The 15,899-nt window shown below is 40.9% G+C and overlaps 1 protein-coding gene across 5 annotated transcripts in view; it reads right to left on the minus strand.

The window, feature by feature from the left end:
* The window catches only part of cc2d1a (coiled-coil and C2 domain containing 1A), a 111,430-nt gene that overhangs the window by 36,665 nt on the left and 58,866 nt on the right, over positions 1-15,899 (minus strand). For all 5 annotated transcript variants that reach the window (XM_059991982.1, XM_059991981.1, XM_059991983.1 and 2 more), the window contains 6 exons: positions 13,946-14,019; positions 12,532-12,590; positions 11,056-11,107; positions 9,926-10,025; positions 8,831-8,921; positions 5,969-6,100 (listed from right to left, as the gene is read on the minus strand). In XM_059991982.1, coding sequence (XP_059847965.1) covers positions 5,969-6,100; positions 8,831-8,921; positions 9,926-10,025; positions 11,056-11,107; positions 12,532-12,590; positions 13,946-14,019 — 508 coding nt within the window. The remainder of the gene's footprint in view (positions 1-5,968; positions 6,101-8,830; positions 8,922-9,925; positions 10,026-11,055; positions 11,108-12,531; positions 12,591-13,945; positions 14,020-15,899) is intronic.

Raw genomic sequence — 15,899 nt, forward strand, 5'->3', positions numbered from 1 at the left:
CCATAAAGTGACACTAGGCACAGATGTGTCTATACACGAGGGGACTGACAGGAAATAACAAAGTTGTGGTGGTTGGGGCATGTGATGGTGTTATCAGCTTGGGGAAAGTAACCATTTTTAGTCTGGTGGCCCTGGTGCGGATAATACCTCTTGTTAGGAGTGGGACAAACAGTCCATGAGCAGGGTGGGTGGGATCCTTCATGACATTACTGACCCTTTTCCAGCACCTTTCTATATATATGTCCTTGTTGGCAGGTGGGCTGGTGCCAGCGATGTGTTGAGTGGTTTTGACAACCTGTTGTTTGCCACAAGCAGTGATGCAGCTTGTTAGGATGCTTCTACTGTGCACCTAGAAGGTTGTGAGTATGGATGTGCAAAGTCCAGCTCTCTGCAGCTTGATTGCATGGAGTTTGTTCTGGGACCATGAGAGATTGTGTGAGATGTGCACCCCCAGGAGTTTAAAACTGTAAAGAAGGGTGTGAGTGGTGCAAGTTCCCCTGAAGTCCATTTCACTGGGGACTTCTCTGTACCCTTTCATGTGCCGATGGTTTTACACTTAGGACCATACAACCAATTCCACTCCAACCCCCACTGCTCTATTGTCCCTCCCCTCAAGCCCAGAATCAATGTGGTGAAGTGACATCAGTCTATTGCAAGTGCAACCTGTGACAGGATTCCAGGCTTTCCAAGTTGTAATCGCACCAGGGCTCTATATAATTAGCGACACATCTTTACACTTATACTTACGTTTTCTTGCATTGAAAGCCAAAATACAAATTCCCTTCCTAATTGTTTGCAGTACCTATATGCCAACTTCCTATGATTCAAGTACACAGATAGACACCCATGCACAGGACCATTTTTTAACCTCACATCATTTGAAAAAAGCTCCACTTTTCCTTTGTCTTTATATTGTATTTAATCAGCCATGTCCTCATCCATTCACTTGATCTGTCCATATACTGTGAAGGATCTCTGTATTACATCTATACCTCACACTTGCCACCCTGCTTTACAATTCTTAGTTAAATCAGCAGTGACCACAGCTAGGTGCTATGTCTCTGTTATTACTTTGAGAAACCTCTGTTTCTATTCAGTATTCTCCCTTAATTTCATGTGTGTAAGCTGCTCCTACAGAACTAAATTCCGGCTATCACAATATTACCTGGATGCACAAATTCTGCTGTTATAATACCAATGTAAAGGTTTTCACATCTACATCAAAACATACAGTGACCGACGCAGTCTGAGGATGTGCTGGAGGCAGTCCACAAGTACTATGGGCAAAAGGGATGAACTTAAGAGCACAGATCAGTACATGGAACTATGATGTTGTGGCCATTACAGGGACTTAGTTAAGAGGGAGACAGGAATAGATGTGTAATACCCCAGGGTTTCAACGTTTTTAAAAAAGGTAGAGAAGGAAGTAAAAGAGGCGGGGGGGAGGGGGGGGGTTGAACTACCACTCGGAAAATATCACAGCCGCACTCAGAGGGGATATAATGAAGGGTTTGCCGACTGAGTCTATATGGGTGAACTGAGAAGCAGGAAGGATGCATTCATCACTCTGATGGGATGGGATTGTGCTACAGACCAACCCCCCAGCCACCGCCTCCACCAGTGAGGAGCAGATATGCTGGCAGATTAATGAAAGGTGCAAAAACAATAGCATTGTTGTCATGGGGATTTTCTCTTCCGTAATATGAACTGGGACCTTCTGTGTGCAAGAGGCTTAGATGGGCCAGCATTTGTTAGGGGCATCCAAGAGGATTTCTTAAACCATAATGTAGATAGTCTAACAAGAGGAGGGGCTGTACTGGACCTAGTTTTAAAAAACGAGCCTGGCCCAGTGACCACCTTTTTGAGGGTGAACATTTAGGGAACAGTGATCACAACTCAAGTTTGACATAGGTATAGATAAGGACGGCTATGGACATTATGGGAGAGTATTAAATTGGAATAAGGCAAATTACAAGAACATTAGGGAGGAACTAGGGAGAGTTAAGTGGGAAGTCTTTGGGCAAGTCCACATCTGAGACATAGAAGGAGTTTGTAGACCAAGTGCACAGAATACAGGAATATTCCAGTAAGAAGGACAGACAAGGATGGCAAGGTAAGAGAACCTTGGAAGCTGAGAGGTGATGAATTTAGTCAAGAAATAAAAAAGGAAAAAGTATGTAAAGCTTAGGAAGCTAGAATCAAAAAGAGCCATTGCGGATTGTAAAGAAGCCAGAAAAGAACAAGGGAATTAGAAAAGTCAGGAGGAGTCATGTAAAGTCCTTGGCAAGCAGAATTAAAGAAAATCTCAAAGCATTCTTACATATATCAAGAGCAAGAGGATAACTAGGGTGAAGGTAGGACCAGTTTCCTCTAAGCTGCTTGTGTGTGTGACCATGCAGTAACTGAAATGCTGTGCAGCTGAAATTTTCTTTTATATTATGTTAATTTAAAATGTTGCACAGCTTTCAGGCCATGTAGTAAATTCCTGCTCAGAGCAATGGTTGGTCCAGGTAATTGTTAAAAAAAAATAGAAGGAACGTTGGTAGGACCACTCAAGGATAAACGGGGGAACATTTGTTTGGATGCAGAGGATGTAGGTAAGGTCCTTACTGAGTACTTTTTAGCAAGGAGAAGCACATGGAGGATCAGGAAATCAATGGTGAGCATATTGACATGCTAGGGTTTTTTCAAGGTAAAGGAGGTTATGTGCTGATCGGGAGATCAATGCTGAGCATATTGATATTCTAGAGCATTTCAAGGTAAAGGAGGTGGTAGTGTTGGATCACTTTAAGAGCACTAAGGTGGATAAGTCCCCAGGGCTTGACGGGATATACCCCAGGTTATTGAGAGAGGCATGAGAAGAGATTGCTGGGGCCTTGACCAATATCTTGGTGTCCCCTCTAGCCACAGGTGAAGTTGTGAAGGAGCCAGGATAGTCCTGAAAACCATAGACCGGTAAGTGTCACGTCAGTGATAGAGGAATTTCCTGCAGACAATTCTTAGGGAGAGGATTTATGAACTTTTGGAAAACCATGGCCTAATTAGGTAGAGCCAGTATGACTGTGACTTACTAATTTCACTGAATGCTTTGATGAGGTGATGAGGGTGATTAATCAAAGGCTCAAAGGTAAAATTTCACGTCAGAGAAATGTATACAATATAATCTTGAAATGCTTTTTCTTCGCAACCATCCATGAAAACAGAGGAGTGCCCCAAGAATGAACGACAGTTAAATGTTAGAACCCCGAAGTCCCCCCTCAGCTCCCCTCCCTACTGCACGTAAGCAGCAGCAAGCAACAATCCCCCTCCCCCACCTGCAAAAATTAATGAAGATAAAGCTGTGGATATTGTTTACATGTATTTTAATAAGGCATTTGACAAGGTCCCTTTAGGGAGGTTCATCTAGAAAATGAAGATACATGGTGTATTGATCATTTCGATTCAGAACTGGCTTGCCCATAGAAGAGAGAGGGTAGTGATCAAAAGAACATTTGAGCTGGAGGTCTGTGATTAGTGGTACTCCACAGGGATCTCTGCTGATTATGAACTACATAAATGAACTGATGGAGATGTAGATGGGTGGCTTATTAAGACTAGTAAAGAATACAACAGGATATATATAGTTGCTGATATGAACGGAGAGATAGCAGATGGAACTTAAACTGGCCAAACATGAAGTGCTGCACTTTGGAAGATCAAATGTAAAGACCCAGTACACTATTAAGGGCAAGATCCTTAGCAGTGTTGATGAGCAGAGGGATCCTGGGGTCCAAGTATGAAGCTCCCTGAAAGTGACTACACAGGTTGATAGAGTGGTTAAGGTGGTTTATGGAATCCTTGCTTTTACAAGTCAAGGCATTAAAGTAAAAAAAAAATCAGGAAGTTAGTTGCAGCTTTATAACTCCGGCTACTTCTGGAATATTGCATACAGTAATGGCAGAGGCTTTGGAGAGGGTGCAGAAGAGGCTAACCAGGATGCTGCCTGGATTAGAGGCATGTGGTATAATGAGAGGTTGGACTAACTTTGGTTGTTTTCTCTAGAGTGCCAGAGGCTGAGGGGAGATCTTATAGAAGCTTATGAGAGGCAGAAATAGAGCAAGCAGGCAGTATCTTTTTTCCAGGGTTGAAATGTCAAATACCAGAGGGCATGTATTTCGGGTGAGAAGGGTTTAATTTCAATGGAAATGTGAGTGGAGCAAGTTATTTTTTTAAATGAATATAAAGTGCTGGGTGGCTGGTGGGGGGGGGGGCAGTGGTAGAGGCAAAAACATTATACACTTTTAAGAGATGTTTAGATAGGCACATGAAAGTAAGGAAAATGCAAGGATATGGATATTGTATTGGCAGCAGAGATTAGTGTAAGTTACCCATTTGATTACAAATTTAATTGATTTGACATAACATTGTGGTCTGAAGGGCCTGTCCCAGTGCTATACTGCTCTGTCGTGTCGCCACACTTCCAGCACCATCACAGCATGCCCATAACTTGCTACCTTAACCTGTATGTCTGATCAGAAGTCCATTAAGTTGAGGCCGATCGTCTGGAGCCCCAAGTCTGTGAATCTTTCAGTCCACTGGGGTAGTCGAAAGCCTAAGTTCTGCATCTGAATTCAAGTCTGCTGGAGGATGAATTACAAGGACTGTCTTTGGATTAGAAGACTGTGAATGGGCATGGGTGAGAGAGAGGAAAGTGGCTTGTTTTGTTGTTGTTGCTTGTTGTATTCTGTGTTATTCTCCCGAGCATTATGGGCTAGCTACGTTGGTACCAGAATGTGTGGTGACACTTGCATTACGGCTGTGCTGGTTGTTAATGCAAATGAGACATTTCACTGTATGGTTCCATATACATGTGATAAATAAATCTGAATCTTGAATCTTGGAATATCATTGGGAAAACAGACAAATTCCTTACAGTGGTGGGAATTGAACCCCAACTGAGAATTGACTGCTACACTAACATGTCACCCCACTTAATTTAATGGTGATTGCACTTTGTAAATATCCTGCTTACAATCACCAGCAGAGGAACAATGGACAATAATGGGAAATATAGATTTACCTCCTATCACAGGAATATCGATGTTTCAGCTGGCAACCCTGCCTCATGGGTCCTGATTCAGAATTTTAACCCAAACCACTGACAATTCCTTTTCTCCTACAGATGCTGGAGCACTAATCTTCAGCAGATTGTTGCTCTGGTTATATTCTACTTGTATTTCTCATACAAGTACTTTAAACCTAGAATATGTACAACACACTTTTGTCTGAAAAGCACAGGCAAATAGCATATTCAGAAAGCTTACTGTGCCAGCGGGTATTTCTACTGATCCTCAGGGTCCTCCATTCACCAAATACTTTACATGCATGGTTTAGCTTGTAAAGAGCTTGGGAAGCTCACCATTCTAACCATGGCCCAAATCAACCATCCATAGAGGCATTATCCCTTCCGAGTAACAACCTTACAACTGAGTAACAAGATTTTAAGTACATCGCACCAGAACTACCTATGTAACACTATGCCCATAAGATATGAATATTCACATTAGACAATAGACAATAGGTGCAGAAATAGACCATTCAGCCCCTCGAGTCTGCACCGCCATTCTGAGATCATGGCTGAGATCATTCACTATCAATACCCAGTCCCTGCCTTGTCCCCATATCCCTTGATTCCCCTAACCATCAGATATCTATCCAGCTCCTTCTTGAAAGCATCCAGAGAATTGGCCTCCACCGTCTTCCGAGGCAGTGCATTCCACACCTCCACAACTCTCTGGGAGAAGAAGCTCTTCCTCAACTCTGTTTTAAATAACTGACCTCTTATTCTCAATTCTCTAGCTTCCCTGCTGTATAGCAACATTTGCTATCATGACAGCCTTAAAGTTAAAGGTTTACAAAATGATATTGGAGCTCTAATGTACCAGTTTCAAAGAGCTTTAACTTTCAACATTCCAAAAAGCAACCATACCACCGGCAAGTTCTGGGCATCAATGACAAGCCACTTCTCAGTCACTCTCTCTAGCTGCTGGGAGCTCAGTGGTTCCCGGATATTTACGATCACCTCCAGCCGACCCCCAGTGGTCTTTCTGCCATCCAGAACCTAGGGAGAAATTTTTAAAGTAAAAAAAAATTATTACATGTGGGAAGAACAGATACAGCAAACAATTAGGCCTTGGATTCTTCCAGGCTGTTGGAAAGGGAAGTAAACAGATGGATTTGTAAAAAAGCCAAGAGTGCACAGAAGAACACTACATCACTGAATACTCAGAAGAAGAGTCACAGTTTTACTGGAAATCTCACTATAAGCCAAACCACCATTAATAGTTTGGAGATACAGATGCTAGATGTTGAAGATGCTAGAATCTGGAGCAAAAAGCAAGCTGGAGGAACTTAGCTGGCTAGAGAATACCTGTGGAGGCAAGGAGAGAGGTGCTGTTTCAGGTTGAGAGCCTGCATCATGAACAGTTTAGAGGTAATTTTGACATCTGGCAGCATGATGTGTGATTTCATTGTCGACATTACATAGATAGTAGATCACCCTATAGGGTAGATGGATGCCAGATCCCTCGCACTGCCTGCTCTCCATTATCCCCTCATTATCTCTGCACACTGCCTCGATTCTTCTTTAAGAATTCGTGGCTTGGACCATCTCTGAACAGTGACTTCCACTGATCTCATCAAGGAAGAGCAGCAGAAAGGATTACAAGACACAGGTTCTGCTACCTTTAACAGACTGAAGTTTTGCAGCCTAAGTAATTGATATATAGTATTGCACTCACAAACAGTCCATTAACTGTAGTCATTATCTTAGCAGAAGCGACATCAAATAGTAGGGTAATTGGAGAATACAGACCCATCTCCAACAGCCCTCAACAAAGGCAGGTACTTCTGTCATGCCCTGGAGGCTGTTCCCACCCATCCATGAAATGACAGGAGCAAAGGAACAGAGACAGGGAACTATCATCAGACCTGCTTTGTTGCTAGAGTAATCAGATTACAGCTAACCCAAACCCAATTCAAATCTACCTCCTTTGGTTCTTCATCTTCCAATGGCTTGTCTAAAATAAACCCGGACCTTGACATTTTCAATCAACAATTTGTCTGAGCAACCATTGTAGAGAAAAAGCTCCTTGTTACAGGTAAAAAATGTGCTGTTTTGTTAGAAATTCAGTGCTAAATTTCAGTTTTTTTAATATTTAGAGATATAGCACAGTAACAGGCCCTACTGGCCCAACAAACCCGCACCATCCATTAACATCCATGTGATCAATTAATCTACCAACCCACATGTCTTTGAAATGTGGGAGGAAATTGGAGCACTAGAGGAAACCCATGCAGTCACAGGGAAAAACATTCAAATGGCAATTGAACCTAGGTCACTGCAGCTGTAAAGCATTACACTAACCGCTACACTATTGTGCCACCCCAGGCTGCCTTGTTCTGGCTAGAGGACTAACATTGGACTCCTTACTTTCCACAATACCTTGTCATCGCATGTTTTTGTGATCCCAAAGTCCTTCAGAAGTCAAGAATGAGACATAAAACTTGCTGCCTATGGCCGTTTTATTGTGTAAAAGTAGTTGTGGTCATCTCATACTCAGACTAGAGATAATAAAATTCCAATGATAGCAATTAACTGTGACACCTGCTTTAGAAAAACTCAGCAGCTTCAAGGAAAATACAGAGACTTTAACTGTTCATTCCTCTCCATAGATGTTGCCTGACCTACTGAGTTCTCCAGGATTTTGTGTGCACTTCTGGAATGTTCTGTTCCCAACTTTCAGTGCTAGTTTTCCAGGAGGTACCAAGTGTCAGGTGAAGGGGCTGTCAACAGCCAATCAAGCACAAATTAGAGAGCCAGGCTGGCTGTCCCAGACCAGAACATGAGCAAGAATGGGTGTAAAGGTTCAGGATAGAGTATTGTGACAAGGAAAGAAGCAGTCCCAATCGCTACGAAACTGACCAAAGTCAACAATTAAAATCCGTAATCAACAATATGAAAACCCTAAAGATTAGAATGACCACCAAAACACATCTTCAAAATGCAATGCCTCAAAAAGGTGGCATCCATTAGTAAGGATCCCCACCACACAGGACATGCCCTTTTCTCATTACTACTTTTTAGGAACTGCTTCGCCCCGTCTCCCGCTATCAGATTTCTGAACAGTTACAAATCCATGAACACTACCTAACTAGTTATGCTCTCTTTTTGGACTACTTATTTTTAATTTTTTAAAATACATTTTTAGTGCAATTTATGGTATTTTTGTGGACTGTACTAAATTGTTCCCATAATACAACAAATTTCACGACGTATGTCTGTGATATTAAACCTGATTCTGAATCTGAATGTTTCCAGATCTGAGAAGACTTAATGCCCTTGATTTTTTTCTGACATTACTGTTCTCACAAACTGTCTTCAAAGATAGTTTGGTTGCAAATAGATTAGAAGTATTTGGAAGAAAGAACAAAAACTGACACAGAAAAACATATAATGCTATAAATGACTGAGGTCTGAAATGCACTGCCACAGGAGTCAAGTCAATTATGGCATCTAAAACAGGATAACTTTGTGAAGGAACAGAATTTGCAAGGCTCTTAGGAAGGGCCAGAACTAACAGGATTGCTCCTTGAGAGCCAGTACAGATTTGGCTGGCTAAATCACATTGTCCTATGCTGTAACCCAGAGAGACTGCCCACAGTTTGAGTCAGTTCAGTGGTGCTCAGTTTATTTACTCAGTCATAATCTTTCTTTTGAACTCTGGTTTTCAAATAAGCTGATTTAATACATTAAACAAAATCTTATTTTCATAACTCATATGAAACACACCTCCAGAATTTCCCGAAGTTCACACCGTGATTCCAGTTTGTCCAGCTTAAGTTGAGCTGTTCCCACAACACGATCATTCTTGAAAAGTCCTCTGTCATGGTAAGAACAATTATTTGCTGTTAACCCAATCAAAAACACCACTGTTATTTTACAATCTAACCTCAGTTCTTGTGTAACAAGAGGCAACATTTTAAAGGAGGCTTTCTTTTAGAATTGGGATGAACAGGGCAAGGCAAATGACAGAATAATTTAGGCTCCATTGCCTGGAGACTTTACCTCAGATAGTAACCCAAAATCAAGTTATGTTATCAATAAATAGTAGCATTTGGTGGGGAGGAGAGAAGCAGAAGACAATGGCAGCAAAGGAGAGATCCATATCAGGGCTTCAGCCTTTCACTAAGGCTCCCGGGAGTACAGCTTTGAAATATCTAAAACAAATGTGCACTTAAAGGATGATGGTACATTAATTTAAATAAGATGCAACAGTCAAGAAAATTTGGCACCGAAGTCCCAAATGTGCAAAGTTACCAGGGTTTAGCAATCAGTCACTGCATGAAATATTTGGCTCTCATGCCATCAAGTGGCTGACTTTGGAAAAAAAGTGAATCACAAGAAATTCTGCTGATGCTAGAAATCTTGAGCACCACACCCACACATATACAAAATGCTGGAGAAATCTATGGGGTGGGGGAAAAGCAGTTGATGCTTCAGGTTTTCTTGGCCTGAAACATTGACTATTTGCTCCCTTCCATAGATGCTGCCTGACAAGCTGAGTTCCTCCAAAATTTTGTGTTGGTCGAACTATACCCTTTACTCTTTGCCATAGCAAGTTCATTATGATCCTGTGCTCATGAACATGACAGCATTGACCCAACAGTCCATTTACTGAAATAACCCTTACATCATAATTGTCTAACTCCACTGCAATTTCTCTGTAATTATAATACCATATTCTGAATTGCTTTTTGTCCATTTTGCATCACCTCAGTCTACTTGAGTATGGAATCTGAAGGGAATGGACACAAAAGGTTTTCACTGTATCTCTGTACATGTGACAATAATTAACAAAGTACCAAATAAAGTGCAAATTCATACCCTTTATGAAGTATTTCAAATTTAATTCCTTTGGTCTGTACCAACCGCTTAAATGCTCGATGTTCTCGGTTGATGTTCAATTTAAACTTTTCTTTGAATTCTAGTAGGCAAATAAAAGTGATTATAAGAAGCTGCACAGTAGGAATCGGGGATCAAAGACAAACAGGCCAGATTGTCAAGAGCTTCCAATGCCCTGTAACAAAACAGAGCAGCAAGGTCCAAGGTGAGTGCAGAGAGCAGGGTGATCAATCCTTCACATCACACTCCATTTTACTGCTGCTCATTTGGTGGTTGCTTCTCATCACCCCATCCCCGCAACGGTTACTCTGACCAAGGTTCCATACCCTTGCTCAGCAAATTCAGCTACTGTTCTAAGGGACAGGTCAACAAATATATGAATTAACAGATGCTCAGATCTGCTCTGTTTTTAATAACATCATGTTTATTTTTATTACATTCTCAGTTTCCCATTTCTATCCATCACTTTTACCCCTCATCTCTTGCTATCTCAAAAACCTCAAAATCACTCCTTCCACAGCCCTTTGAAAACACGCTGCTGCAACTGTTTTATGTGCAAGGCAATTTAGTTTTGAAGTGTGATGCCTGTTCAAGGTTCTCCGAGAACAGGAAATATCACTTGTATGTCCACATGTTAAGATCCCTTGTTTCAATCAAAGTCCCTCGTTCACCTCTCACCCACCAATGCTGTAGACATTAGTTCCCTACACTTATATTCTATGCCTCAGCTAACAAAAGAAGCTCCCCATAAGCCATTGACCCATTTGCTTCTTTTAAAGATGAGCGTGAATGTGCTTATGTACAATATGCACACATTTCTGTTGTTGCACACCAGTCAATATTGTTCCATTTACCATGCTGTATCTCCCTATTATATTACCTCTCCATAAAATCCCATTTGTTAATTTCTCTCCCCAGCCCACTCCCTCCCACTATTTATTCAATAATGAAATGGAATCATTTATATCAATTCTCATTTCTGAATGTAGTACTGCCTCAGTTTAGCTGTGCCAGCTTTAAGTAAAAGTGGGGTGTAAACAGCAGCAGCTCTCAATTAACTGACCACATGACCGCTGCAAGGACAACTGTGACTGCTCTCCTGCTTCACATACCTGGACAGTTTGTGTTCTTCACAACGTTAGTTTTGTCTTTCTGTGCTTCTTCCTGTTGAAAGGAACAGAGTGACCATCATGATGACAGCAGTACAGAGATTCAGAAAAGCACAAGAGGTACTAAAATTGGATCATGTGGAACACGAATTACATGTAAATAAATACAGGAAAAAAAGATATGAGGTAGGATTAAATTTAAGCCAAGAACCTGCTTTTTTAACAATTTTAACAGTAACAATATCCCACAGGATTTCACTAAAGAGTATTTTTTTAAATCACAGATAGGCCAGGGACAAGTTTCAGTAATTGCTTTAAAAAGTAGACAGAACAGTTTAGGGCAAGAATGCCAGTGTTCAGAACATAAGCTACAGGTAGTGGTTGTAGAGTGAAGAATGCCAGGCGTGTTCACGAGGACAACAGAGATGGAGGACGTGACAGAGGTAGGGAGGGACAAGATTATCAAGCTACCCAAGATAAGAATTTTTAAATAAAGGCATTGATATTTGTAGTCAATTAAATCAATTAAGTCTGTGCACCTTTGCTTCTCAAGGTTCTCCCTTTCTGTTCATGGTTACACTATTAATACTCATTCTCCTTTCTTCCTGCTTGCTATTTTCGTTAACTTCAACATCAAGTACAAATATGATATTTAATAGAAAAGGTTGCATCAGTGACATATCTCCTCACCAATTTTCGTTATCGCAATAGAGAAAGCATCCCATCTAGGTATGGCAAATGCTCTGTGCAAGACAGTGAGAAACGGCAAATTGGGAACTCAGCCCAGTCTCTTAAAAAAGCAGCCTCCCCTCCATGGACTCTTTCTATACCCAGTTGGTTCAGAAAAGTGACAATGAACAAAAACCCTTCCCACCTTGGATATTATCTCGCTGATGTCAAGCAGAAGATATGAATGCTTTAGAACTTAAAATACCAGGCTCAAAGATACTTCTATCCCCTGTACAAAATGCTTGAACGGACATCTTGCTTATTAACTCACAGCCTTACAGTTTACCTTGCATCTTATTGTCTACCTGCACTGAACTTTCTCTGTAAATGTAACACCATATTCTGCATTCTGTTATTGCTTTTCCCTTGTACTACTACCTCAATGTAGTTATGTATGGATCACTGCACTGCATAATTGTGGAAATAATGTACCCATTCCAATTAAGACAATCCATTTAGTTCAGTGAAATAAAAGCCTTTAAACTTTAAGTACATTGGGTCTTTTCATAACATGGTAAAAAGAAATTTTACTGGTATTTGGAAATGGAACTTAACTTTCCCTGGATATTAAAACAGGGACATGTCTTAATTTCTAGACACTCTAGCATCATTGTTTCTATGCCTTATCCATAGCCCTTAGAGTTACCTGGTCTTTTATCCTATTTTTGTTCTTTAGTGTCCTGGGCTTAGCCCAATATTCACAGCCACAGCTGGGTCAATGTGCAGCTCTTGAACACTGTTCTTACTTACCATGTTTGGGAAGGCAAACTCAAACTTGACAAAGGCATCTAGATCATTTGATGCAACACCTGTACAGAACAGGAAACAGTCATTATATATCACACTGCCATTCAGCAAAGAATAGGTCTTTGCTCCTCCCAAGTTACACGAGATCCCCCATATCATGTCAACGAAAGGGTAGTGGTACTAGCTAGATGCCGTCAACCACCTCAACAATACTTATTTTTCTATTAAAGGAAAGCTGCTTGAAAATGAGCTCTACTGTGTAATTATTCATCTTTCCTCAAGTGCAGAGGAATTATGTCAAAAAGGTTTCCATTAAAAAAAATCAGAGACTGTTTGAGATTGCACAAGTCAGTTTTCAATGTTTAGTAACATCGACAACCATTAGTCTCCATAGATCTGCTTGCAAGAAAACAGACTGGTTTGATTCCCATAGCACTCTCCTGGTGACCGCAGGATATACCACACTAATTCTTTTACCTCCCCTCCCATCTTCTAGGGCCCCCAAATACATTTTAGGTGAAGCTTGATATGTTTCAGCTCTATAAACTCTGGTTAGACAATACTTGGAGAGTTGTGTTCAGTTCTAGTCGCCTCATTATGCTTAAGATTGTGCAGAGATTTACCAGGATGCTGCTGCCTGGATTAGAAAGCACATCTTCTGAGGAGAGGTTAAGCAAGTTCGTGCCCTTCCCTTTGGAGCACGAGGATGAGGGGATAGAAGTATATAAGGTGATAAGAGGCATTGACAGAAAAGACAGCCAGCGGCTTCCCCCCACCGCCCCAGTCAGAAATGGCTAATATAGGAGGGCATCATTTTAAGGTGATTGGAGGAAAGTACAGGGGGGATTGTCAGATGTAGGTGTATTTTCTAACACATGGAAAGTGATAGCTGTGTGGAACGAGCTGCCAGGGATGGTGGCAGAGGCAGATACATTAATAAGCACGTGCATGAAAGAAAAATAAAGCGCTATGCAGTAGAGAAGGGTTAGATTGATCTTGGAGTTAAAAGGTTGATACAATGTAGTAGCTGTACTGTGCTATACTGTTCTGTTCTACATTCTGACCTTCAAAAGCCCCCAATCATTTCCCATGTGAAGTGCAATTTATTTGCATCTCTGACAATTTAGTGTGCTCTATTCATTCCTCATGATATGTTCTCTTCTACAAAGGGAAACCAAATAAACCAAATAAAGATAGATTGGGCGATTATTATTCATAAGACCTCCAGTTAACTGGCCAATATGACAGCGTTTCCAGCTACCTCTAACTCATTTTCCATCTTGCTCTCAGACTGACCTTAGCTTGATACCTTCCCACATCTAACATCTAACGCAAGCACAAGGTGCACTGTTTTCATCATGTTGCCTTCCCTCCCAGATAGGTTACAGTTAATAAACTAATAGGCTTATGGTATTACCTGGTGGAGGAGGCAGGTTGATTCCTTTAACGATAAAAAGGATCAAGTCGCTGCTCGAGAGGTCAGGAAATATCCTAAGACAAAGCAAAAACAGACAAGAAAACACTAGATTAAACAAAGGATGAAGGGTACAAACACTGGACCCATATCAGGAAAAGACTGTGTATTCAGGTAGCTATCCCAGTGTGGGTAAACAAAATGCAGTTTTCTGACAATCAGAGGCCCCACAGTCCCAAACAAAAGAAAATCTGCAGATGCTGGAAATCCAAGCAACACACACAAAACACTGGGGGAACTCAACAGGCCAGGCAGCATCTATGGAAAAGAGACAGCCTATATTTCAGGCAGAGACCCTTTTGCAGAAGGGTGTCGGCTTGAAAAGTCGATTGTATTATTTTTCACAAAAGCTGCCTGGCCTGCTGAGTTCCTCCAGCACTTTGTGTATTGCCCCAACATCCCATTTCAGATTATTGCTAAAGGTCTCAAGTTGCTTGCTGAATGAGGACAAGATGCCTTAGTTCATTTCCCTCAACAATCTTTCCATCGATGGAGTGCAACTCATTACTCATTTATTCTGTTGGTCAATAATGCACTTTAATATCTATTGACACTTTCAATGTCTCAGGACAATTTTCAAACAATGAATTACTTGTCAAAGGTAGTGTCTATTCACAGAATCGCTACTCACGTAACATACATGTAAACAGAGTCTGAAAATTTGAGAGTTTCTGCAAGTAATTATATATTCACATAAAGACTAACATTTTTACAGACAGATTAAAACCAAGCAGTAGACTACATTAGAAGAAAATAAGAGTGGTCCACTTAGCCCCTTAAGTCTGCCCTACTATTCATTAGGATCATGGCTGATTTACCTTAGGCCTCAGCTCCTTTCTGTGTTATATCTCTACAGTCCTCAATCTTGCAAAAACAAAATCACCTACCTCCACTTTATGCTTAATGGTCTAGCCTCCACAACACTCGGGAAAAATTTGCAGAAATCCATCACCCTCTGTGAGAAGGTATACGACTACAATTTATTATATAATTGCACTTTACTGCTGTCACAAAACAACAACAAATTTCACAACGCATGCCAGTGATAATAAATCTGAGTCTGACATTTATGTTAAATGTTCAGTTGTTTACTGTATTCAAGATTTTTCCACTGGTGAAAATATCTCAAGCACGTCCCTTTCAGATCTTGTACTTCAATAAGGTCACCTCTCATTCTTTTAAAACAGTTAATAGCTTAGCTTCTTCAGACAATATTCTCAGCCCAGGGATTAGAATCCCCTTCAGATTACCTTCTATGTTTCAACATCCTTTCTTATACAAGGAGAACAAAACTATATATGTTACTTCAGGTGCAGCCTTACCAAGACCTTACACATCTAATTTTTTAAAATCCCTGTTTCTAAACATCAAACATATTGAAATTTGTTAAGAGGCACATGCTGGATATTGAAAGTCAATGTGCTACTTTGTAGTGTGAAAGTTGCAGTAAGACAAGGGTAAAAGACAACATCCAGGCAAGGATAGCCGAGGGCAGTTGTGGTCAAGTGAGATCACCGGATCCAATCTTGCTTACTGCAGACAAGATCGGTGAGAATGCAGGTGGCAGTGTGTAATCAACCTAAAAGAACATCGCTTCCCTTAACACAATAGTGGGTGCCAGAGACAGACGAGATAGGAATAATGGAAATACACCCAACAATGAAGAGACATTTGCTTTACTAACTTCAAAGAGTCATCAGTTGCCAGCTTGTCATTTCTATTGACTTTTAACATCTCTCGTGAATGATGATTGATCTTGCCAGTAAGAAATTGAAACATATACAATTTACCAAATGGTCAATATCCATAACTGATAAGCCAATTCTGTATAAAAAAAAATAGTGGTTTTCTGTCCTGGCTTTGTAACAGTGAAGGGGCCATGCTATTCTCCTTGTGC

The sequence above is a fragment of the Hypanus sabinus genome, chromosome 16 (genome assembly GCF_030144855.1).
Source record: "Hypanus sabinus isolate sHypSab1 chromosome 16, sHypSab1.hap1, whole genome shotgun sequence".
Taxonomy (NCBI): Eukaryota; Metazoa; Chordata; class Chondrichthyes; order Myliobatiformes; family Dasyatidae; genus Hypanus; species Hypanus sabinus.